This window comes from Cyrtonyx montezumae, unplaced genomic scaffold, assembly GCF_038088225.1.
Source record: "Cyrtonyx montezumae isolate F1298 unplaced genomic scaffold, pur_monq_1.0 scaffold_8, whole genome shotgun sequence".
NCBI classification, from domain to species: domain Eukaryota; kingdom Metazoa; phylum Chordata; class Aves; order Galliformes; family Odontophoridae; genus Cyrtonyx; species Cyrtonyx montezumae.
In genome coordinates, this window is record NW_027072089.1 from 69,337,030 (window position 1) to 69,362,776 (window position 25,747).

The following is a 25,747-nucleotide window of genomic DNA, read 5'->3' on the forward strand; positions in this document are numbered from 1 at the left end:
GTGTGTAGTAATGTGACATAGCATGGTATCCTGCACAAGTTACCTATATTTTTTTCTTTCAATATATAGACACCAGAAATAAAAGCAGAGTAAATCAACCTCTAAAAATCAAAGTTAAATCAGTGGACAAGAACTTTGGTAAAGCTTGTCAATTTTTATTTTTTTTTATTCAAATACAGTCAAATTATATCAGTTGCTATCACCCTCTTCACAAGAGGAAAGTGCATGTTTTTTGTTTTTTGTTTTTTGTTTTTCCTAAAGAAAACTATGTGAGGTGGTGCTTAACTATTCAAGAAGATTCTGAATTAAACACTTAACATTTTTCAAAAAATTTCTGTCTTTCAGATGGAATGAAAACTAATCAGAGTTCTTGTCCTGTGTGTATTTTATTGAACATATGCATACATATATATAAATATATATATATACATGTATGTCTCTGTGTGTGCTTATACACATCCACACACTTTTAACAGGAGAGAGGAACATGGAGACTCACATGTTCCTCCCTGTCTTGTACCCTGTGCAGTATAAGCTCTAGTGATGAGGCCAAACAAAAAGATATAGTTCACCATAGTATATTAGTTTATGTAGCAAAGTCATTTTCAAGCAAGTAAAATAAAGCTCTGTATTCCAAACTTCTTTTCCTTAACATTTCTCATAAAGAAAAGGAAGGAAAAGGAAAGAGGGGAGGGAGTAGGATTATGGCAGTAGCACTGAGCCAGTGGCACTCGTGTGTGTGCCCACAGGCACACGCACACAGCAGGGCTTTGGTTGACAAATGCAGATTGTCCAGAGAAGATGGATGCATAAGTAAGGAAGACTCTACAGTGATGCAATTGTATCTTTTATGTTTGCATGGAGTGAGAAAACAAATTCAATTGAAAAAGAAAAAGCAAAGACCTCTTTTTAGGTCCCTCATCAGTGTGAGCATACTCAGTATGCTAGAGAATTTATTTGAAACCTTTTAAATCAAGGCCTCTTTATTACAAAAATAAAAACAAACAAACAAAAAAGTATGAGAGACGACAAGATGCTGAAGTGTCACTCCAATCGTCCCTGTAGAGAACAATTGCATCCCATTTCTTATTCATTATCTTCTCTCATTTCTACGATGTCTGTCATTTCCTCCGTGTGAGGCATGTCGGTCATTGCAGAGTCTTCACCTTCTGCAGATGTTTCATTCTCGTTCCGCTTCTTTTTCTAGATTGAAACAACCACTCATGAACATACAAATATGTTGTTTGTGAACACAGTCCTACAAACTTTGGGCACTGGGAGAAGCAAGGTAGAAATAATATGTTTGTCAGGGTACATTATAAAGAGCTACAATATTCAGGACTCGACACTAGCATGCTGCCATAATTTGGAAGGTTTCCATAAACTTTTGGGACTCAGCTTCCTCCTTTCTAACATAAATGCAATAATAGATGCATCTCTAATGCTAACGGATACCCAAGATGGGCGTCACTGTGACTGGAGGGAAGAAAGCATCTGGAATCTTTTACACCATGGACTTTTTACTGTGAAAATAAAAAACAAAAGCAAACAAAATATTTGAGGAGATAGGTTGCTCTAAGGAGAAAGCTGAATTTCTCAAATGTCAAACTTCAGTAATTTTTAAGATGCAAGCATTCTGGCTTTTCTTGGTATTGCTGATCTAGTGTGAACCCCCACCCCAACCAAAGCCTAGTAATATTCAAGTATTTTTGGATAACATGAGCGGGAGGGCATTCAAGAGTCCTATGATTCATCCAGGATGTCCTGGATTAGTAAAGCTAAGAAATATTCAGCCCCACTAAAAACAAATTGAAGCATCTGTTCCTTATTATCCATTTCTCAGCAGGCTGACTAGTCTTACTGAAAACACTTGTAATACTGACAAAAATACCCCCATAGGTATTACTGATTCAGCTGAGTTTAGGCATATCAGAATTTCAGTATTTTAAAGGTGTCCATGCAATTCATGATTTGCAGCTCTCAAATACTGAGCACTTATTACCTCTTTAGGTGAAAACAAGTTGATCAATACAGCTACTAGGTGGCTCTGCCACTGTCACAGTGGCTGTGGAGATGATGGTGTCTGTTACGTGCTAATTCTGGTAAGGGAATAAATTAGCTTGGCACAGTAATTACTATTACTACCTGCAAAAAAATGAAATGCTATGTCCCTGGCTAGAAACACTACTGTACCAACAATCAGAAGGTCAGTCTAAAACAGACAGATATACATTGTGAAACCTCAGGCCAGGAATAGGCATCTCAAAGTCTATAGGCTGGTGGTCAGGAAAAAATAACAGATTAATCATGACGGAGATCAAAGTCTTCAGTTTTCTTATGCACCCAGTACAGGTTGGTCTGCTGGGGAGTTACATTTCAAGAATACATTCCAAGTCTGACTTAAAATCTGCTTTCACCAGATCCTCCAGAGCTTACTTCTTACCTGTTTTCGATAGACATAACAGGCTGCTATTGCAACCATAGTGGATTCTCCCACAAACCCTGCTAGAAGGGATCCTACTCCCAGGGTGGCTCCATGAACTCTGTGGGTAGCACACAAAAAAATCAGTCATGGTTGTGTGACAATGCATAATGCATAATTATATTTCCACTGGCATGTAGAACTAGTCTGTTTTTAGGATTCCCTTCAAAGAAAGGCACTAGCAAAGAGAATAACTGGTATTTTAAAGGACTTTTCTGTTTCTTAACTTACTTCAGTATTCAGTAAAAAAAAAAACAACAAAACACATCCTGAACCAAGTTCACAACTAAGAAAAGCTGAATACAGAATTTAAACTCATGTGCAGGTGCTGTAAAATAGATTATTTGACTTTTTAAAGAGGATATTCTTCCGATATCTTTCTTAACAGTGCATTTAACATGGTGGAAATAAATTCCATATTGGACACATTTTTGCCTCTCTGGCATTTTTTCTTTTTTTTTTTTCCCAAAATGCACATCATTATCTTGACTGCCTGCAGCAAAGTTACACTTGTAAACTTGTAAATGTTTCTTTTCTAGATATCAGAACCATTTAGGGTCTATATTACAGTTAGAATTTGGGGAAAATGTTCTGGGTTAAGCACATTCAGGGAACAAGATTGAAAATAAATCAATTACATCATCTCTGTGGAGAGCAGAGGAACTTACCCCAAGTAAGGCAGAACAATGAGACTTGTGATGAGGACAATAATCCGCAGCACTGAGCTGGGAGCCAGCACAAATGTCTTCTTTAGAGTCATCAGCCAACCAGTCAGGTGTGCTCTGACTGTCACTGTTTACGAACAGAGGAAGGGAAGGGGAAAAGGAAGGAAAAGTAGTGAACATCAGTCATCTCGTATGAAGATCTTGCAATGCAGAGAGCACTGTTCAGAAAAACACGTGGTGAAACTTGTTTCTGGTAGCTCCGCACACTGGGAAACCCTACTAGAAATGAATTTAAATTGCTTAAACAACGTGAGTTAAGTATATATATATATATGCATATGTATATAAATATTTGGGATAAGGTGGGATATATATTTAGAATAGCCAGCATTCTTCATGGGAACTGTTTTCTTACAATCATTTTATTAGATGCTCAATTCTGATGTGTGCTACACTACATCACATAGCATTTGTTTACAGACATTAGAAAATTTCGAGGGGAAACATTCTGAACAGTGCTGTCAAGCTTCTTTCCTGAATAGGGATATTAACTCATATCCTGTTTTTTATGATGTGATGATATCTGAAAGTGCCGTTCAGACTGGCTGCTGAAAGGGAGACTACTGGAGGCAGTGTCACTGTGCAGTTAAGTCCTAGAAGCTATACCAAAAGTTAATTGCAGCCTTGTTAGAAGAACAATACATGCACACATTTATCGCTAATGATATTTGTGTGTGTTCTTGTTCAACTACAATAGACAGAATTCGGGTCTTGATTAGGTCAGCCAGAACTCTGCCTAATGACAGACTTACTGCAACCCTTGTATCTTGACTACTGATGTAAACAGTCTTGATCTACACTGACTTTGATAAAACAGTGTTATTGTGCTAGGTATGCACTTAACCATTCTTACATGTACAGCCAAGTCTGGCTCTGTGGCCACAGCTCAAAGCTGGATTAGCTTTGAGATTACATAGTTTTTATTTTCTTGTTCTTACCTGGAACTGGGAAAAAGGAGAAGATGCGCAAAGGAACAACACACAGCTCTGCAAAAGCGAAGTCTACTCCAATTATGTCAACTAAAATCTTCTCTGACACATTTGGTGTCCAAAACATCACAAAACAGAGCTGGAAGGAAAGCCAAAAGAACAAAATTAATGTTTACATTTCTGAAGCAGGCACAATGAAAGTTAGGACCTCCTGATCTAAAACATTTACTCTACTGACTGGCATTTTTGGTATTAAATGAAGGAAGAAGATGCATTCAAAGTAAAAAAAAAAGCTTGCCTTTCTATAGTGTTAACAGATCTGTAGCACGCAAGGATGAAAGTTTCATCACCACTAAGACAAACATATTTTATGATAACTCTATTCACCTCCTTCAAACATTCTCCAAGGTTTCCATCTCTTTGGATGTAGACCAATGAAAGAATACAACAAAATGTACATGTTAAGCAACAGTCCTGATTCAACAGGTTATGAAGCAGTCATAGAAAAAATAACACATGTACAAGCTTAACAATACATGTTTCCTGTGCTTGGCTTCCAAATATCTGAATGTTATGGTTCAATCTGACTGTAACCAGGAAGAAATTGAGGTAGGGTTTTTAAAAGGCTCTTCAGAGAGCCACTTGAATCATTACCAATTCATGTCTTCAACAACTCAAGATGCCAAACCCTACAAAAGTTATGAGCAACCTTACTGTTCTCAATAAAGTGGAAGACAGATTCTCATTCTCTTTAGTCAGTCAGGAACAATGGAAAAAAGCTTTGCAAGCAAATCTCATAAAGATAATGTTTTGCTTTAAGAAGTGCATTCAAAGCAATATTTTCACAACAATTTAATGATGTTTTCAATAATTCAAATGCAGAAAGATTCTAAAGTACAGCGTATTTATACACAGCTTGAATTCAAAAACTCAGACTATGTACATGACAAGCATGAAGCATTGCTTCAGAAGCAATTCATGCTCTTCTGGTTCCCCACGTAGCAAGGCTGACACACATATAAGGACTTTCTTTTTATGGTGCCTGCAAATGAATGTACTTGAATAGTTGAATTCTTACAAAAACAGTAAGAAGCTTGATATTTACAGTGCTTGCTCTGTTTAAGACATCCATTTCCCTGAAACAGATTATCAAATGTTTTAGTAAATAAAGATTTTAACTACTCGAAGACTGAGAGACTTGATCTAGATCTGAGATTAGAGGACTAAACACATTGCTGTTATTAGAGCTGTTAGTATGTAATACTTGTGACAGCAAGGCAAAAGTGTTCAGCAGCCATAGCCCTGTAAACATGGTGCCTTCAGGCCACAAATCCACTGGGTCTTGTTATTTAAGGAACGGTGCTGCTTAGACTATACATGAAAGGAAAACTTCCAAAAAAAGCCCACAACAAATGGTAAAGCAACAGTACATGCTATTCAACCTTCTAGTCAGTAATGGCTCAGTGCTTTAGTCTGGACTGAGGGGCCTCTTCACAGCTGGTAGGTTCCAGCTTTGGTTCAAGGCACTCCCCAGAGGGTGGTACTAACAGCTTCTGCAGCACTTTGTTCTGTAAGAAGGTGCTCCAGAGCTCCCTTCAAGTATAACTGTTTTTGCAATTAAAGAGGTGATGTCTTCCTGCTATTCTCCCAGAAGAGCAGACATTAAGGAAGCAAGCTGACTGAAGAGGGCAGAACTTGGAAGCATAAAATGCCAGTGTACCATGTAAAATATGCACATTCACTGTTAAATTTGATGGCTCTCTATGACTCTCAAAGCATTCTTTTATCTTTTTCAACCTACAAGTTAATATCATAGTATCTGTCGCTCTTCTTATTATCCAGGTGTCACATCCATACATGTTCAAACAGCTTCAAAGACATACTTTGAACTCCTACCACCTCAAGGACAGCTGAGATTTCACTCCTGCTCTTTGCTTGTGTGCCAGAGATTGTCCTTTCTATTGAGCTTACATGCATCCAGCACATAGAAGTTTCTAAAGGACTGTCACCAAGCGAACTGTGGCAGGTCTTGCATTCTGAAAGCATATGCAGTGGCAAAACCTTTTGTGTTTCTGCCAGAAGAATAGTAACTAGTTTTCTTCCTTATTTCTGAGTCCAGGTAACAGGTTTCTTTCCCCACAATTGAACTTTCTACTCAATTACTCTGAAGCCATCTTGCAGCGTATTCATAGAATCATGAACATTGGAAAAGACCTTACTACAAAGTGGCAGAGCAAATTCTTTAAGTGTCACAGACAAGGCAGACTGCAGTGATTTATACAAGCTAACTGCAAAGCAACTGTATCGAGAATACTTTGTCAAATCTATCTTCAAAGTCCAGTAAACAAAATAAGATGCAAACACATCCATTCTTCAATTATAGCTTACTGCTTTCTGAAAACAACTACCTTTATGCTGCCGATACTGCTCAGTACATCCTACTGAGCAGTATACTTACTTGCACTGAAAGACTTTGTATAAAAAAGCAATTAAGAATTATTTTCAGCCATGTTCTCTTTGAAGCTGAAGTTTAATTCTAGCCTTGATAGGAACAGACTCAATCTCCAGCCAACTCAGACAAGAGAAAGGCCAGCTTGCAAATCAGGGGTAAGGACTACCACCCAGATGACATACAGGTATCCTCCTCAGCTGTGGAAACTACAGACCCACCTCCAATTGGCAGTCAGTGATGATAAATGGCTTCAAAGAGCACTCCTTATACAGTAGCTGATAGATAAAGATCACAGTGATTGCTAAGCTTTAAGGATAAGCAGTTTCAGGCAATGAGGTAGTGGAAGGGCCTCCTATTTCTGTCTTGGCATGCTTTTGTCTTTTGGTTTCAACACTGATGTTTAGTTTTGCTAAGAGATTCCTCTGTGTCATCTTACGTACAGATGACTTTCTCTTTGCCAGAGGGATACAAAGCTGCACAAAAATAAATGAATGCTTTTCATCACATAAGCTCTCTGTAGTTTTATTTCTAGAATGCTCTCAGTTTAAGAAGTTTCTTGATTATATCAAAGACAAACTCAAAATATAGTGCAAAAAATCCCTGCTTCAGGAAAACAGTAACATTAAACACATGAAACAGAAAGGCATCTTGGCTATGTGTACGGTATGCAGAAAATACATGAGTCTCAGCTTTTTCTAATGCTGAGAATTGTGATTATATTGGTAATGAGTGAATAGTAATGGGAAAGGAGAGCAGAGAAGATAGGTGCAAAGCAGATGATGCACACAGTTCAGTGAAAAAGTGTGGCACACCCACTTGGAGATGGGACCTACTGGAAGAAAAAGTGGTAACAACTTGGGGCTCAAGCCAGAAAAGACTTCAGAGAACAGATTTACACCCTGTATGTCTCCTGTCTTTCTTGGAGGTAAAAGACTCTGTTTACTTTCCTCTGACCCTCCTCTCCCCTATGTTTCTCTGTGTATGCCTGCAATGTTAAAAATAGAATAAATCGGCTTGGGTAGGGTTACAGTTATAGCTTCATTTAATCTAATCAAGAGCTGAAGATAGTGCAGTAAAAGCTTCAGCACTGACTAGCAGCATGTGTGCATGTACACTCTGCAGCTTCGGGCTGAGATCGCAGTTGATTACAATGCCTGCAAACAGTAAAGAATATCATACTTAAGAATTCCACAGTTGAGCATTTTAATGCTTTGAAAGTAAGGATTTTTCTTCCGAAATTCTAGCAACTCAGCTAACTTGATTTTTCTCTTGTATGGTATGAGTGCAGGATGATACTGAAGCCTTTTGTCGCTTAAATAGTGCTTCAGTTGTTAAGCGATCAGCACTTCAAAAATAAGGAAAAGGAGATAAGAGGCAGAAGAGTGAAATACTACAGAGAATATGGAGGTCTGAATAAATAAGGTAGTATTTATTACAGTGTTATCTCTGTATGAACACTGGCCTGAGTACTTCTGAAGATGTTTTAATCACCTGAAGTTAGGTGAAGGGTTATGCAATTAGGTAATGTGTCTTTAACTGATCTGGTGTAGTGTAATTTGAAAGATGCTATTAAATATGGCAACTTACAGCTGTGTGAGAATGGCTGTACTGGATCAGATCAAAGCTCCAACTAGATTAGTGCTGTCTCCCTGATCAATGTTGCACAGATATGCCTAAGGAAAGGGCACAAAGAGAACAAAAAGAGCAGAATAAGAGATGCCCTTTCCCCAGTGCACAGTCTGGGATGCTGGCAGCTACAGATTTGGGCATTCCTCACTTAGAGAAGGCACTTGTAGAAGCACTGTGAACGGTGTTGCACCATTACCCCATGCAGCACTATTCTGTGCATAAAAAATATCTAATACTAGTGCTTTCCTTTTGCAATCCAATTGTGCATTAAAAATACCCCACCCCAAACCCTTCACTTGTGACTGAGATGCTCTCAGCAAGTACCTGCACTTACTTGTATGTTTTTCTCAGCTAGCAAATTCTATGTCCAGGCATGCTGAAAGAAGATGCATTGAAAACTGTTGTTGTCAACAAGCCTGACAGAACCCACCAAACTGTTATCACAGCCATGAAAGTATCCAAATGGTAGTGCTCAAACTTCTTCTTAATCTCATATTAAGTATACTGCATGCATTTGACTTTCACAAATGCTTGTCAAAGACTGTTCTCATGAAACTTTGCGTCAGATGCTGCACACATGAGTTCTCTGGTTTTCCAGAACTATCAGCATTTGGCCTCTTCAAAGGCTCTTAATCTCCTGGAAGCTCTTCCCATTTATTCTGCTTGTTGACAGGGATTGCTAGACCTCAGAGACCTGCTACATCATGCATGATAACACATTATGCAAACAAAGTCTATTGTCTCGTGTAGAGCAATCTGCAGGGTGCCACATTGATTTGCTTTTAAGCACTTATGGAAAACTCTGCTTCTCTTGGGACATTCATGGTTAAATATAAGGATTAAAGAGTATGCTGGTGAGCTATGAACAATGGTACAGCACTCTTCAACTTCACTGCAACCTCCAGTTAGAAAAACACTGATGACAAAGACATGACTGTTCCTGAGACAGAGGCTATGAAATCTAAAATGAATGTTTTTAAAAATGGGTTAGACATAAGCCAGTCTCACTCCAGATTGGTGTAACAGATTTAACCATGGGGATTTAACCAAGTGGGTGGAACAGTGAACCTGCAAAAGGGCCTTCTGTGTTGAAATGCAGTTCATAATTTTCCACTGCAAAACAACTGAGCAGATGTTTCCTATCACTTTTTGAACTTGATATGTTTTCAAAAGTGTGGCTGTCCAAGAAGGGTCTTTAACCCTCAAACTACTGTTCTGTGTGTGTACTGAAGGCTGCATCTTAACTAACTTAACCAATGCCTTGTTCGTGACCTCTCTAAGCCTCTTTAGGGCTTTATTACATATATCAGCTTTGATTTACCCCTCGGATATTTGAGACGGTACCAGTTAAGTTAATAATTTCTAGTAATATGAAGGAATACTGCATGATTTTTCCCTTATGAAATGTGTAAAAAAGAATTATACAAAATAAATGTAACCTGAATTCTACACTGTCTGATCTCCTGAACTGCCAGAAATCACTCTGTCATTCCCACACAAGCAGATCTTCCATAGTTCTGCCTCCTTTCAAGGCTTATAACACAGGATGACCTATTCCTGTAGACACTTGTCTTCTTGCAGCTTGCATTGATACGACAATGTTGAAAAGATGTATTCTGCAAGATGTTGGGGATGGAGAGAAACCACACCTGAGTTTCTATGACCATTATATATATACCTTTATTGAAGGACCTCGAAAATTGAGTCCTCTAAATTTCTGTGCACTGGGATTTTTCTTAAACTTACTCTAGCATCTTACTGTTAAAAAAATACCGCTTACTTCTATCTATTATCTATTACAAAGTTGTGTATTGTTAACTACTGGTACTGAAACTATGGAAATAGTTACTATTAATTAGTCACGCTTCTTTTCAGACTATGATTGGAATGTGTATTCTGTTGTATAGCTTTATTCAGTGTAAAAACAATTTCCTAGTACCTCCTGAAGCATTCATTGCACTGTGCAATCTCTCAGGTAGTCAAACAACATGAAAAATGTTCAACAGGGCTCTTGTGGAAGAAGGAGACCCAACCATACATCAGTTTACACAAACACAGGTTTTACTGTGGACCAAACAACAAAAAAATGCCTTATCACTGTGGTATTATTCCTTGTTGAAATGCAAGTATAAGATGAAATTAATCAAGGGAGATAACTTTTTGCCTTTTGAGATTAATATTTTCTCTATTCTTTTTTATTTAAAAGCACACTACTATTAACTGTCAAAGTTATTTGGAAACTTTGTGGGATTCTCTGTTGTATGGTGTGAGAGCAAAGGTCAGCATTGCTGTCATGCTCTGGGAGCTTGCTGCATGCCAAATCCTGGCCCCTACCAGAAGAGACTTGCAGAATCCTATCTTTTTTGCATATCACATCAGAAAGCAGTTTCTAACCAGCTACCCCAGTGTTAGCAGTTTTGAGGAATTTCTGAAAAATCTTTTAAGATGAAGAAAGCTTGATCAGCCCAAAGAAAAGTACTTAAGTTTCCCACTGTGTGCTGTTGAAGTTTAGCACAGTGTACTAAGGACAAAGGACAAAGCTCCTGTGTCCTGTAACTTTGAAATGGATTAAAAGTCAGTCCTTTTCTTGTGTAAAGTTTTCAAGACCAGACCTGGTAAAGCTCCAAGAAAAACCTGCCCTCACCTCACATCTGACTCTGCTCCGAGCCAGACGCTGGACCAGATGAACTCTAGAGGACCTTCCAACCTGACTAATCCTGTGATCCTGTGAAGCATAAAGCCCCAGATCTGTGTGCAGTAAAAATGTCAGGGCACACTTGCATTTGAAAGCTCTTTATCATAATAGTACTGACTTGAATTACCAGGACATTCTCTTACAGAAATTATCCCTCAGGCACAAGCAAGTCAGTACAGATATCTGTGAACCTTCTTTTCTGTGTAGGGTGGTTTAAAGATGAAAATAGTTGCCATAAAATTTGTCAAGCAGTAGGGGGAGTAAAAGAATCTAGAGCCTGCCTGCAGGAAAACTGTGACTTCACATCTTCTGACATTATTGGTTTGTACAGATTTAAGTCTCTCCCTGCCTTCCCCAACTTCCCTTAAAATTCAGAGTGATGGTGCACACCATTCTTCAGAAAAAAACCTCAGTTCAGCAGCTGCATGACAGATCGACTATCTGATAGCATTAGCATGATGCCACAGATACTTCTCCCCCATCTGCTGCTCAAAGTACTTGGGTAGTATTTTCAATTTCACAATTTAGTCATTTTCTTATGTCTTAAGTTTTCTGCAGCACTTGCTGTTTCCTATCATGACTGCAGTTCCTGAGCAGAAACATGCTTCAGGGAAGATTTTTCACCCTTCCTTTTCTGCTTGCTGCAGTCATTTGTGAGAATAGACTCTTTGTGTGAAACCTGAACAATCATGAAGGAGACATCAGTCTCCACCTCACTGCACCAAACAGAAATCCTTTGTTCTGGAACAAAGGCTCAGTGCAGTTCCACAGATGGGAGAAGGCCCTGGGCTCACTCATGAGGATTTTATAAAGTCAACCTCTGGTGGTCCAAATCTTCCTGAACAGGCAGGAATACTTCCATCCATGTCTGAAATAATCTTTACTGAAGCAGGAAGTAAGCCTGACCTTGAAGAGGTAAAAATCTTCAGCCAGTATTTCTGCCAATACTTCATTTCCAAATGGTTATATTTGTTCCAGCAGTCTGAAGATAAAAAAATCTGGGAGTTCCAAGATGGGCAAAAAAAAAATCAAAGCAGTGAAAACAAGGTCATTCACTAGATGTATTATTTTAAAAGCTGTCCTTGGCATCCATCTAATAGCTGATAGTAAAGAATGTAGATTTAGTCTTCAAATTTAATGCTTGTTTTTTTTTTAATGTAAAATTCCTAGATCGGCTACATGATAGCTCCTCAGTATAATGAGGCTGTAATGAAGCCATTGATAAAATAAGTCAAGGGAGTGTGGAGGAAATCTATTCCTCTTTTTTTATTGCTCTTCGTTGTATACTCATTAGAGATAATGACAATGAACTCAGTCACCCAGTGAAATTCAGACACTGGCACTGTCAGCAGCTGGGCCTGTGTCCTCTGAGAGGGAACTGCTTCTCACTGTCACATTTCTTCCTGTGGTTTATACTGCCCTGGTTCTATTATCCTGTGACTTCAATAAGGCCCTGTTGCAGCCTTTGGTAATAAGGCAATGCAGAGACATAAGAGGAAGACAGCCAATAAAAGACAGGACAAAACAAATGAACCTTGAACATAGTGGTCCCCTCACCGGCTTACACTTTTGGCTGCTTTTTATCCCACTGGAAGTTGCAGGTATATATTAGTGGTAGTAAAACAAAAACTATATAGAAAGTTAAATAATACTGTGCAGCGCTTCAGTTCATAAGAAAATAAAGTTTGAAATCTTCCTTAAAGCCAGTCACTAACCATGGCTAAGCCTTGCTTTGATACAAGAAGATACTCTTGAAAGCAAGCAATAAAATACAGGAAAACAACTATATGGAATGGAGGGAAACACTGTAGTGGCTATTCAGCACTATAAGGGGAAATTAATAACTCTCATAAGGAGAAAAAAAGATATTTAGGGAAAATCTCCTGCTGAGGAGAGTTATAAGCATGACAGGATAGGATGAACTACTGTTTTAATAGACAGGAGAGGATGAACTACTGTTTTAATCTGGACAAACAGGATGATGTGCTACGAAGTACTGTCGCTATAGATTTTGTGCAAGGGGAATGAGGATAGGCAATATGAGAGCATGATTTGATGTTGTGTGATGCATTTAGAAGTTTCTATTATCCTTCAAACTATCTGTAGTCAAACTCAAATTCCTTAAAAAACAGAAAAAAACTCTTGCTCACATACTCTTGCTCAGCTTTAGAAAGCACCGAACACTTGTCCCTGTTAACACAGTGATGCAACCCACTTTAAGAAAGTTGGCTTTTAAGTATTTTTCCATTTATAAATTATAGTACAATTATAATACTGAAAAACTCTTGCTCATGTCCCAGGCCATGTTTATTACAACACAAACACCTCAGAACATCCTTTTCTAGAATTCACATTTTTCATTTCTACAGTGGCTTTGAGCAGTGCGATGTTATAGTTTGAGTGGAGTACAATGGACACAGACAATCACACAAAGAAATCACCTCAGTGACTCCTGTCTTCCCATCTTCCTTGATATGGCTAACCTGTTTCTTTTAGTGAGGCAGAAACACTGCAGCAGTCAAACCCTCAAGACAGAAGAGATTAATAAGGTTTACAACTGGGTGTCTTATTCCATTCCCTTTTTGCAGAGAGGATGAGGCCAAGGGAGTTTAATTACTGCATTTTCTTAGCAGACTGTGATGCAGCTCCCTCTAACATGACTCATAAATTCATGATATAAATGAGGCTTTGTCAATTTTGATCCATTTGGAATTACTTGTTCAGCTCTCAGATGCTCTTTCATCTTCACTACAGAAAGACTATGTGTTTGGATCTCTCATTAATATTAAATATCTTCCCTCATATCTTCCTTCCTGACACATTTCCCATTTCCCCACTTCGCCTTGGTGAACCATCTTCTGAGTGTCTAATATCAGTCATCTATACAAGAGTGGAGATGGGCCAGAGGGATGGTTTCAGCACAGCGTACAGGATAGGTGTAAAGAACTAAGAAAGAGGAATGCCTAAAACAAGCACCTCAGAAATGGTCATTTTGTTCTGAAAATGCTTTCTTCAGCTTGTCAACTGGAAAACCAGCATTAGTAGCCTGGAATCTATATTACTATGAAAACAGCAGATGTTGTAATAACTGGTCAATTTTCTCAGGTAGCAATGCTCTGTCAATTATAGAATGAAACTATGGCACAAGTCACAAGGAAATAGAAACAGAAGCCCTTGTTTTTCCTTGTACACCTTTACAGCACCTGAAACCATGGGGATGAGGCAGTTATTTGTTGAAAAGACTTTTGTGTCAGAAAGACGAAGAAAGAATGGAGTAAGAGCCCTGACAGCCTATTGAATTGATCAGAATTCACAAATCACTTTGCTTAACTCGAAGTTGATCTTTACCAAACCTCATCACTTGTGAACATGGAAACTTTGTCATTCTGTCTGCTAAAATGGGTGAAGCTGAGGGCAGAAATTCTGGCATTTCCATTTCGTCTCGGTACCTGACAGTCTAACAGTGATATAAAAAAAAAAAAAAAAATAGTGGTAATGGACCCTATTTTCCCTGGAAATTGAATTTATTTATTTATTTATTTACTTTGTGGAAAGTACGTTCACATTTATACTGCTTGTGGAAAATTCTACTTTCAAATACTTCTTTTTACACCCTCTGGGTTCAATGAAGCTGCTTGAGGCAGCTAAAAATTAAACTAATCTCATCAGGTTCTGAATGCAATTTACTGTCTCTCAGCCTTGAAATAAGATCTGTCAGGTGTTTCATCTCCAAAGATGGCAAGAAAGGGAAGCATGTATTGGTTCTGTAGGTATCATGACTCATTCAATGCATTCACAGTGGCTAAATGTCAGTCTGTGTTGGATTCCAGACATCAAATTGCAAGAGATTCGTACTGCAGGGAACTGCAGTGCAGCTGTATTGCACTGTGGATATCCCTCTTCTTCCTTCAGAAGGTTTCAGGAGTGAAACATTAACATGCTCCTTGGTGTTTCTCAATATGCAAACATAATTCACACTATTACTAACACAAACTAAGGGTACCTCATACAAGAGCAATCAGTCTTGCTGCAGAGATGCACATATCCTTAATTCCTATCCTTTATCAGCAATTGCTTTATGTTTCAGTTTAGCAGGACAGTGCAGCTGGAAAACAGTGTTGTACATCTATGAGAGTCCTACTCCATAATGTGGAAAATTAGCTAATAGGTCAATGCATAAAGTGATATGAAATGGTTTATTTGTTAATGATAGATTGAAGATTTGACATAAAAAAAGGGCCTTGAGTAGTCCTTGGTGTACCTGAAAGGAAAAGTTTAGCTGTGGGACTAATGGATGGGAATTCATTTGGAAATTAAACAGCTAATGAGTAAAAAATATCAGGTAGCTGCATGGCATCAGGGTGGGAATATATCAGTAAAGAAATACTAATGCAGTGATATACCGGGCGGGTATGAATGTTCTGTCTTCACTCATACGAGTTCCAACTTTATCTGCCAGTGCCTGCATTTTACTGGCTGGTGGAGCCCTGCTGATAAAAAGACTGTGGAGTCAGCACATGGCATCCATTTGCCACTTCACAGTTCCTGAACTGGCATAATAAATCCAAAGCAGAGTGCAAAGGGTTAGGCATCTGGAGTTACCTTCTAAACAGACAAGAATTTTCAGCCTGAATGAAACATTGCTATTTCCACAGCAATTGTCTCTAAATCTTACTGAATTAAGAGACAGACAGAAGGCAGCACCTGCTAAGTCCTGTATTTCACACTTTATTTTTCTTATGGCTTCCTTGTTCTTTATTAGGCTTTTCTTCTTGTCTCCTGAGTGCTTGTTGCTTAATTATAGGAGATAATCAAGAAGATGATGACTGGAAGTTGATGGGACAACCCATAGTAAACAGGCATCAAATGGGACAAAGACTTTCCTCTTTCCCTCGACACAACTGAAACTGAGTTATCCCATCACAGGGCCCTAGCAAAAGAAATCCTGTAGCTGTTTCAAGGCTCTGATAGAGTCCCTTCAATACCAGTTAAAAACCCTGTGGTCCCTGGAGGTCTGTCCCTCTTTTCTGTCCATGGGTAGAGGAGATATTGGAGGTGCATGTGCAAAAATGTTACATGTTGCACTTTAAGACCTCTGATGGCTATGGTGTGATATAAAAATACACATACTTGAATATAATTACATTATATACAATTACATATCCTTGATATGTATTCATAATTGCATGCCCTTTATGATACAAGATGAACAGCAGTTTATGCTGCTGTGCTACCAGTTGTGAGCACCAGAGAGCTGCCTGTTTGTTTTTCTTCCTAAGGGTCTCCTAACTTTAATCAACCTAATTATTTCTGAAAACTGCTACTTTTCCTGTTTGACTGTAACTGTTTGTCCATTAAAAAAGATGTAAAGCAGCACTGACATCACTTTTACAATAGTACTGGTGCTATCATGCCTAAGCTGTAAAGAGCTTTGAGCTGTTTCTAATAGAACAAACATTAAAACTGCTCAGCAATTCTCCAATGAACTAAGTTGGTGAAGACACTGAACATGGTATGGTGCATTCAGCCCGCCACACTTGGCACTAGTAAGAGAAAACTGGTGATACATAGAGTGCTCAAAAATCTGAAGATGCAACTGGAAATATGTTCTTGCACACATCTTATTTAATAGAAATCACACAGCTAATAAAATATGTTGTTTGAAAATGTATCCTTAAAGCGCATGGTCTGTCCCAGCTGAGGCTGCTTGAAGAGGAAGCTGAACTGAACAGTGTAGTCCACTAGCAAACACTCTAAGAAATGATGACCTCTTTTCTGGTGTTAAAAAAGCTAAACAACAAACACAACTGGCAGCCTATACCATTCAGGAAAACTGACAGCAACCTACTTTGACAGAGTTCAACTGTGAAACAAGGACAGATTTAAAGGAAAAACAGAAAAAAAGAGAAAGTTATGTGGCATCAGCTCAGGCTTCAGGCGACCCTGGAAAACCCCTGAATTATGCACTGTCATGTCTGAGTTCAAAGATGCTATTCTGAGAAAAACCCCTGCTGAAGACGAGTCCATTTGCTGTTACTACTGCTGTGTAAGCCAGAGTTGCCTTAAATAGCTCACTCGTCACATAGCCTGCTCCTCTAGGCACATCTCACAAGGGAATGCTCTCCTCCACAGAACATAGTTTTTCTGCAATGGAAAAGTGCAGTAATTCAGAACTTGGAAAAATGATTTGGAGATCTCTGCACTGTTCTTAGACTGATACATCTCAAAACTGCAGGATGTGTAGTAGGATGTGTAGAGAAAGTTTTCATCCTCAGGGGCCCATGTCTTCACATAGATTATAACTGTACAGTGGCTGACTTCTAAGGTCATCTAAACAGGTCTAGCGTTGAACCAGAATGTTCAGTTCTTCATCAGCCTTATCTAGCAATGGCAACAAGACTGGCATTTGGAACAATATCTCATTTATAGACAAAAGCATTTTTGCTGAAGTGTCTTATGATGATGAAATAATAAATACAAGCAGCATTATCCACACTCCTCAAGCCAAGAGTAAATTATCAAGTATGTCTTGTTTTCTAAAATCAGGACTACTCAGTTTTATGGGCAAGATGCTTCAGCTGAGTCCCTCCCCTCTGCTATATAGATTGTACATTCAATTACACAGCTGCACAAATTATGACTGTTGCTCACTTACAACTAAAACCACATCAGTATAATTAATTGTATCAGCTCTTTTACATATGGTTAATCCAATGATTTCTATTTCCAGCCTTTAAATAAAATGGCATATCTAGACTTTTTTTCCATTTTTTGAAAAGGCAGCTTTAACACCAGCCAAGAACTTCAAAATCACAAGACAAGTGACACTTCTGCATGCTGTCCAGGCTCAAGTGCAGCCTTTCAAATCCTATGAATATTTTTAAAACAAAACCAAAGTTCTGTTTCTTAATAGAACTATGCATTCTATTATACTTTGGACCAACAGTGTCACTGACAAGGATTAAATAATTCATTTGCTTTGTTAGTACTATGTCTTGTGCAGGCATGACTGGTCTGTAAAAGGAGATGGTATATTTTTTTTCCAAGTCTATGAAATAAGTCTTCAATGACTGGGAGGCTTCATAGGGTTTTACACTGGGCAAACACCTTTGAACATGATTGCTGCTCACATTAAAAGTTTGTCTACAGCAATGGTTAATGGATCTTTTATCTCTCCATCTTCTGGAAACCTTCTATAGATCATCAAGTGAAGAATGGATTCATATAACACCTAAATGTTTGTCTTGTTTTGACTTCTTGAACAACCTAGAAGCTTGTTTCCCATTTTCCCTTTAATTCCAAAGCACAGGATGTTACCAACAGTCATGCCAGTAGTTTATTGCTCTCCATTACAATAGTCTTGTCAGGAATACAAAATTACTGACGGTCATGGGAGCTCAGCTACAGTGGTCATCTGATCTAGCTGCAACAGAAGGAAATTTCAAGTCCAGTTCCTTACAGCCTATGTTACATGGTAACTTAACTCATAGCTCCACTGAGCATGACGTGCTGAAGCATTTGTGACTTCTGGCCCTTGAATCAAACACAGTCTTTAGAGCTCATGTGTCTATTTTTCCTCTCTGTCTACAGACAAGCAATCCTAAGAATTTATCACTAGTAGGCAAAAATAGAGACAGGACAGAAAAAGCTGTGGACCTCAAAAGTGTTTCTGGAATGCCAATGAGGACAAATCTCTCAGGATGAGCTTATGAAAAGACTGCCCTTGAGACCTACTGGAGTGCTTCCAGAGTGGGGCTACAATAATGATCCAAGGGATAGAACACCTACCCTAAAAGGACAGGCTGAGAAAGCCTGGGCTTTTCAGCCTGGAGAAGGCTTCAGAAAGGCCTTTCAGTATCTAAAAAGGGGCTGAAGGAAAGAAAGGGACAAACTGTTTAGCACGATCTGCTGTGAGAGGACAAGGGGAAATGGCTTCAAACTGCAAGATGGGATATTTACATTGGATATAAGGGACTGGAAGAGGTTGCCCAGAGAGGTAGTGGATGCCTCGTTCTTGGATACACTCAAGGTCAAGGCTGGACAGGGCTCTGAGTAATGTGATCGAGCTGTAGGTGTCTCTGTTCATTGCAGGGGAGTTAGACTAGATGACCTTTAAAGGTCCCTTCCAACTCAAACAATTATGTGATTCTATGATTATTAAGGAGAAATTTTGAAAAAGTACCCTGTAATGTTATACAATAAAAGCACTGATTAAAGGTTACTTTGCAGCAAGTGGTACTGGTGATACGAGAAGCTACCAAAATACAAGTAGGTTAAGTGCCCAGAAGACTCAAGAAAATAATCAGTTCAGAGAAGGCTTTCAAATTGAAATAGTATTCTCAAAAAAATGTATAAAGAAGAAAGCTTTTCCTTTGTGATCTTTTTCTTTGTGATCTCTGGAAACACCAACAGATCTCAAGGGATCTTCTATAGAGGACACCACCATGAGTGGACCTCAAATCTGCTTATGACTGTCATGGAAAGTTCACAAGTCAAGGCAAACTGAAAAGGTGGTGGCTTGACTGGGGCCTAGTACCATGGCTACCATCTATTCTATTATTTTCATTATACCCACCCATTTATTCTGTGTGATTTTTGTTCCATTATTATCATTTTGTTGCTAAAAAGACTTGTGCAGAAATATTTATCCTAAGGATGTAATGTGTGAATGTGTACACATTGGTCATCTGAAAATGCTGCAGGTTGAACAAAACTTCATCCTTAAGCCTAAACACAACCCAGACTTACGATCTGCAGATACTTGTATTTGTGTTCCTTCTCATTTAAGATGAAAAAGCATCCCCCCACTGGTCATTGTTCAGAGGAAAGCTCAATAGCCATCTCAGGTGATTTTCCCATCTCTTAAATTCCACAACAATCTACAACACACTGGCAGCAGGCAAGGGCTTCCTCTGGCACTCTCACAGCATCTGCAGTAATTTAGCAGTTTGCTGTACCTGTGCCCAACTGCAGGCTGCACAGATGAATTAATATAAAATCCCAACCAGCCTCTGATTTCCCATGTCTAATATTGCAAATATGTAGCAGTAAAGCACATTGCAGATTTAAGTAATAGAATACCATAGTTCAACCTACCTGATAAGTTGATATTTTTAAGAGCATGAGCAAAATTGAGTAGATTAAAAAAAATAGCTGTGATAGTAACTTTCAATTGTTTGATTATTTTTGTTATAAAGCAATAAAAATCTAATGGGAGTTTTGAAGAGGACTTAAATGAAAAATCTGATAAATATTCCCTAAAGTATCCAGGCCTTGACTTCTTGCTGTGGATTTCATCTCCCTTTATGCTTTTTTAATGTGAAGGTAGATACTTCTAACTGTAATATCAGAATGAATCTCACTAGATGGAGTACAATCACTCACACAAACCTAGCAAACTACAAAATTCAGCTGTCAGTCTTTGAAATTCGCCCCAGCATAGACATGACTTCTGATCCTTTCATTAGTGTCAGCACCCTTGTTACCCTTGTTAGCTCATTTGCTAGTCAACTTATATGCAAGTAGCCCTAGCATGGATGACTAGTGCCCTGTGAGGCAGCAGGGAATAGCTATGGCAGTTTCAACATATGCTGCTTTTCACATTATTCACAGTCAATTTTGAAAGCCAGAGGACAGCTGTCAATCCATACCGTATGAGACAAATTTATTTTTTCATTTTGCTGATGAGATAGTTATCAGATATTTTGTTCATTAAAAAAAAAAAGAGGAAAAAAGCAAATCTCTGACATCGTGAATGTGGCAGCTGACTTGAAATGGAAAGTAGTGAGAAGAATTAAACAAAATAACTCTAGGCCTTAAAATATCTACCCCATGTAAATCAATGCTGATTTTCTTAGTACCCCAGTATTACGATCACTTCCAGAGAAAAGCATCACACTTAATAATAAAAGGCACATTGTTATTTTAAACTAGTAGTGCTTTTAACACTAGGTATAGGAGAAAAGTTCCTCGTTTAGATGAAAGCCAGACAGTTGAACAAAGGTTTCTTACCGTTAAGGACAAAGCCATGCAAACGAAAGTGAACTTCTTGATATGTGTCGCTGTGACGGTGCTATTGGTGTTCACTAGTTTATTGCTGGGGTTATTCTAGGGTGAGAGAAAGACATAATAAGCATTAGCTTGACTCCAGACTACTGAGAAGCTGACAGGACCCAGGGTCATTGTATTGCAACTGTCTGTCTGCACGTATGTCTTTTTTTTTTTTGCTTGCCTTTCAGTCTAGAGCTTTATTGTGCAGCACCACAGAATATTTTCTGCTTAAACTGACAGTAACTCTTCCTATGGTCACTGAGGGCTGAGTAATACCCCTGGTTTTCTAAAGAGTAAGTCGTTTTTAACACATTCAGCTTTAAAAAAGAATGGTAAATCTTTCTATGAAAACTCCATGTGATTTATTTATTTTTTACTTAGTTTAAAATTTGTAGCAGGTTTTCACAGGAAAAATGGGATTCTATTCCCTTTCACTCCAGAGCAATACCAAATCCATATATATGCTTGCAAGTACCCTTAGTGGTCCAATTAACCAAGGAGGTAATATAAACAAAGCTCCTGGAACAGCTGGCTTTGCTAATGCAGTTTAACGAACAGACCCTAATTAGGACTATTAGATGTTCCACCTTGAACCCATGTTGAGCTCCGTACTCAAGTACACACAGCAGAGAAGTTTTGCTTAAAACAACAAAAACCCTCCCCCAAATGCCTAATGCACCAAATGGAGCTGAAGATTTGAAACTGCCCTCAGGGAGCACATTAAAGCAAAGTAAATGATCTGTGAAAGAACAGGAAGAGATATCAAAAGCAGGGCACCAGTAGGAACGCTATAGCAATAGGGTGTTGGACCATGTACTGCATTTACCCTTGGGCTGTTTGAGATACACTCCTGTTACCAAACTGGTAAGAATGGTGTAGTGAGATGTAGTACCACACCTATTCATCCTTGTGTATCTCAAGTAGAGCATCAGTACCTGCCACATGGTCATCTTGCCTTACTGAAGTTACTTGTAAGAGAATTAGGAACTGGTACAGGCACATCTTGGGAATGAACAAAATGAACATGAGCTCTGTGAAGGGTACACTGTTATACACACATTTGAGTAGTTGATGGAATTTTGCTATTAACAAATTTTTGTAGCAATCAGTACAGTGATGACACGCTGACACCCTTACTGTATCAACTAAATACCTACTTGGAAACTTGAGCACAATCTCCAAAGCAGGAAGCTACCCTCAAGCCTGTCCTTTTGGGGTACAGGTCATGAAACCCTTCTGTAAAACTTTTTTTGAGTATATCTTAATTACTTGTGTTTTTGAAGAATATTTTGTTATTGTTGGTTTCCACATATGTGAGGATGGGCCTTCTTTACATCACTCATCACAGTTTAAACAAAATGCTGCATGGCTCAACTTTCTCACAGGGCTAAAATGACAGACAAATCCAACCATGATAACGGGCTGTGATGAAGGAGAAAGAGCTCTCATTTTTTCCTACGTCGCTGCTGCTAACACTGCCCTTATTTTATTGTGCCCTTTACCGTAACTCCTGCCCACACACTCTTTATTCCCATCTCTTGCACACTGCTTAGCTCTTGAATCAAAGCACAAACATTATAGAGTAAAAAGTGTCCATTCCCATCTACTTATCAGTTAAATAGCATTCACAAATCATGTCATAGTCACTGTCATTGCTCTGGATCAGGTGGCACAGTCCTTTATGAATAATGACATTATCACCATATATTTTCAGGTTGGATGGAGCTCTGAGCAGTCTAATCTAGCTGTGAATGTTCCTGTTCATTGTGAGGGAGTAGGACCAGATGACCTTTAAGGGTCCCTTCCAACTCATACAATTCTATAATTCTATAATTGTAAATCAACAAAGAACACAGAATCAGGATATTCCTGTTTCGTTTTAGCACATCAGTAGCAATCCTTAACTTGAGGTTAACTGCTAGGCCACGAGGATGTTCTGCAAACAGAACCATGACTGCAGCTCTTACATATATGAACAGAAGTAACCCATTTCTTTTGAAGACAAAAGTCTGACTTCTCCAGTATAGGCACTGAAGAGAGGCATACTTTCTGGATCCCAAACCACATCAGTCAGTTAAGATAATTCAGCGTGCTTCTGGTGTCACAAGCTTGTTTAGTAACTGACAAAAGAAAATGCTGTCAACATGGATGCAAACTATTCCAACAACTAAGTATTACAACTGGAGTTTTATAAAGAAATAAAAGCAGGTTCTATTTGGACTATTCTAAGAAAGACGTAAAGTAAGGAAACCAAGCTTTTGAAATGCCTGGTGACACGTGAACGATGTGCGACCAAGGTTAAAACAATTCTCACAGCAATTTAAAAATAAAACAACACTGTGGGTTTCTGGTTTGTTGTTGTCTGAAGGGCACAGTGAAGGCATTTGCAAACACGGTTCACAGGATGAGATATCCTTTATATTGTTGCTACTGCACTAAGCATCTTTTATGCCTAAGAGTTCTTAAAACATGCAACTAAAATCCTTATTCCCTACCTTTTTTGGCAACTAGCTCATTTGTACCTACCTGTGCTTTATCTTAACTTTTTCTTCCTCACATTTATTCCTCAAGAGGTCTATGAGGAGTCTTTTAACTGAAATAAACTGACAAATTATAGTCTAATCCTGTCACCATCTATAGCCAGGAGTGCATCTTCTAGCAGTCAAGTGAGACCTGGATTTAAGCCTCTTAATTACTGTTAATTTTGCAAGGCAATAGTTTGAAAGATATGTGGATTTGGTTGTAGCTCATAAGACATGACGTTAGCAGCCCCTGTGTTTTCTGGTCCAAACCATTTTTATTTTGCAGTCTATTGGTTCTGCATTCTGCAGGTTCTTTTCAGCAGCATGACCTCTGAGAAAGTCTGTACGTAGTATTTCATCTGACATGTTGATTTAGCTGCATACAGGCAAGTTAGGAAGTTCGGATTTATTTGACTTTTCTCTTTTTATTTTTAAATTCTTTTTGGAAATACTGAGGATCAAATCAAATGGGACTTGCTTCATTTAAGTACATCCTGAGCTAGCAAGCATGCTTATCACTAGTATTTGGAATCAGAAAGTTCACTTGATAAATAAAGTAAATAAAGAGATGGAGAGGAGCTACCATTTGAAATAAAGTATCACAGTATGACTGTTTTTCACACCAATTACAGGTTAGTGAATACCAATTCTAAAACAAAACAAAAAAGAATCTGAACAGAATCAACTTTGGTTATATTTTCACTCTGCATTTTGTTCCAGGACCAATCCTTGCATTCTTATGTAATCACATGATTTGCCAGAACATTCTTGGTAGACTTGGTCAGTGAAGTCAATGCTACTACAATAATGGTTTATCTGTGTTGTTGCCAATTAAGAGACAATCCAATATATACAAAAGAACCCAAGCCCATGTCAGATATACTTCATAATATAAAGAAAAAGTTGTCTGAGTTCTTTCACTGTTGCTTACTTTGTGAGACCTCATTTCACTAGTTATGCATCTATCTCATAGTATGTGACGATTGTTTTAACCCTTAAACAAACAGCATCTATCTATTCAGAAGGTAGCTTAATACCTTGTAACACAGAGTAAAAATCATAAATTAGGCAACAGCTTGAAGCCACTGAAAAACAATTGATTTTAACTAGGATTATAAGAAATCCTTATCAGTGAGACAAAGAACAATAGAAGCCAAAAGCAAAAAATAAAGAGAAATAAAACAAGAGATGGCCATTAATATGACCCTACATAACCTCTGATTGCTCCATTTTTTAAATAACCTATTACTCTTGTTTAGGGAGGTCACTACCTACTCTAAGGACTCTGTGATTCTACAGAAAAATGAATGAACTTTCTTTGAATGTGTTTGGCATAAATTTCTCAGATGTCAATAAAGCTACCTTCAAATCAAAATGTTGCAATGGAGGAAAAGAGGGGGATCATGGATGTGAAACCACACCAGATGTATTTACTGCATTCCTAAATGGACACTCACCTTGTCAAAAGCCGGGTATACTGCTCTAATTTCTGTCAGCCAGCCATACGGCATGTGTCCCACAGGATAGGTAGCTGTCAGAATTGCTACAGCCTATGAAATGAGACAAGGAAACATAGACATCAAATCTTTGAGTACAATAGTTACACTAACATAGCATGCCAACTTCCACAAATACTGACACATTGACCTTGATGCAATGAGAAAATCAGGCGTGCAACTGGAAGGTCTTTGCTTCAGGGGGATGGCCATCACTCAGCCAGGAATTTGGAGCTTAGGAAATCTATCATACAATGTAGTTACATTTCTCAGCTTTGCCATTTCACTGTCATGCTGATACTAGGGGATGACAGACACCTTGAGCTGATGATGCGTGCCCCCTGCTCAGCCACCCTCCCACATCTCTCCCAGGTTATTTTATCTAGAGATACTTGAGTAGCAGAATGCATTAGGACCCTGTATCATATTTCATAATCTTAATTTAGATAGATTTTCATTTACTGTTCATATGTAGAGCAGTTTTAAGTAAGACTGCTTCCAAAGCAGTAGGACTCCATGGCTGACTGAAGTCGAGTATCAAACTGCTGTGGGGCACCGGGCACTCAGAAGACAAAAGAAATGTGCTCTCCCAACTTTGGCGCTAACCAACTAATAGACTGCACATTGTTTGCAGGTTGAGAACTGTTACGATTCACATAAATTCTGATTCATTTCTTATCTTATGGTAGAGTTCAGAAAGACTTTTAACTACTACTGTGTTTCACTTCCAAACTTTCAGTGTACATTTTCTTGGATCTCTGACCAGA

General features: G+C 38.5%; 1 protein-coding gene across 2 annotated transcripts in view; it reads right to left on the reverse strand.

Moving 5' to 3' along the window:
* Positions 1 to 562: 562 nt before the first annotated feature.
* The window catches only part of ANKH (ANKH inorganic pyrophosphate transport regulator), a 97,891-nt gene continuing 72,706 nt past the window's right edge, over positions 563 to 25,747 (reverse strand). For both annotated transcript variants that reach the window (XM_065753168.1, XM_065753169.1), the window contains exons 7-12: positions 24,942 to 25,034; positions 20,924 to 21,019; positions 4,146 to 4,275; positions 3,151 to 3,274; positions 2,444 to 2,543; positions 563 to 1,203 (exon numbers count right to left, since the gene is read on the reverse strand). In XM_065753168.1, coding sequence (XP_065609240.1) covers positions 1,087 to 1,203; positions 2,444 to 2,543; positions 3,151 to 3,274; positions 4,146 to 4,275; positions 20,924 to 21,019; positions 24,942 to 25,034 — 660 coding nt within the window. In that variant the 3' untranslated portion in view covers positions 563 to 1,086. The remainder of the gene's footprint in view (positions 1,204 to 2,443; positions 2,544 to 3,150; positions 3,275 to 4,145; positions 4,276 to 20,923; positions 21,020 to 24,941; positions 25,035 to 25,747) is intronic.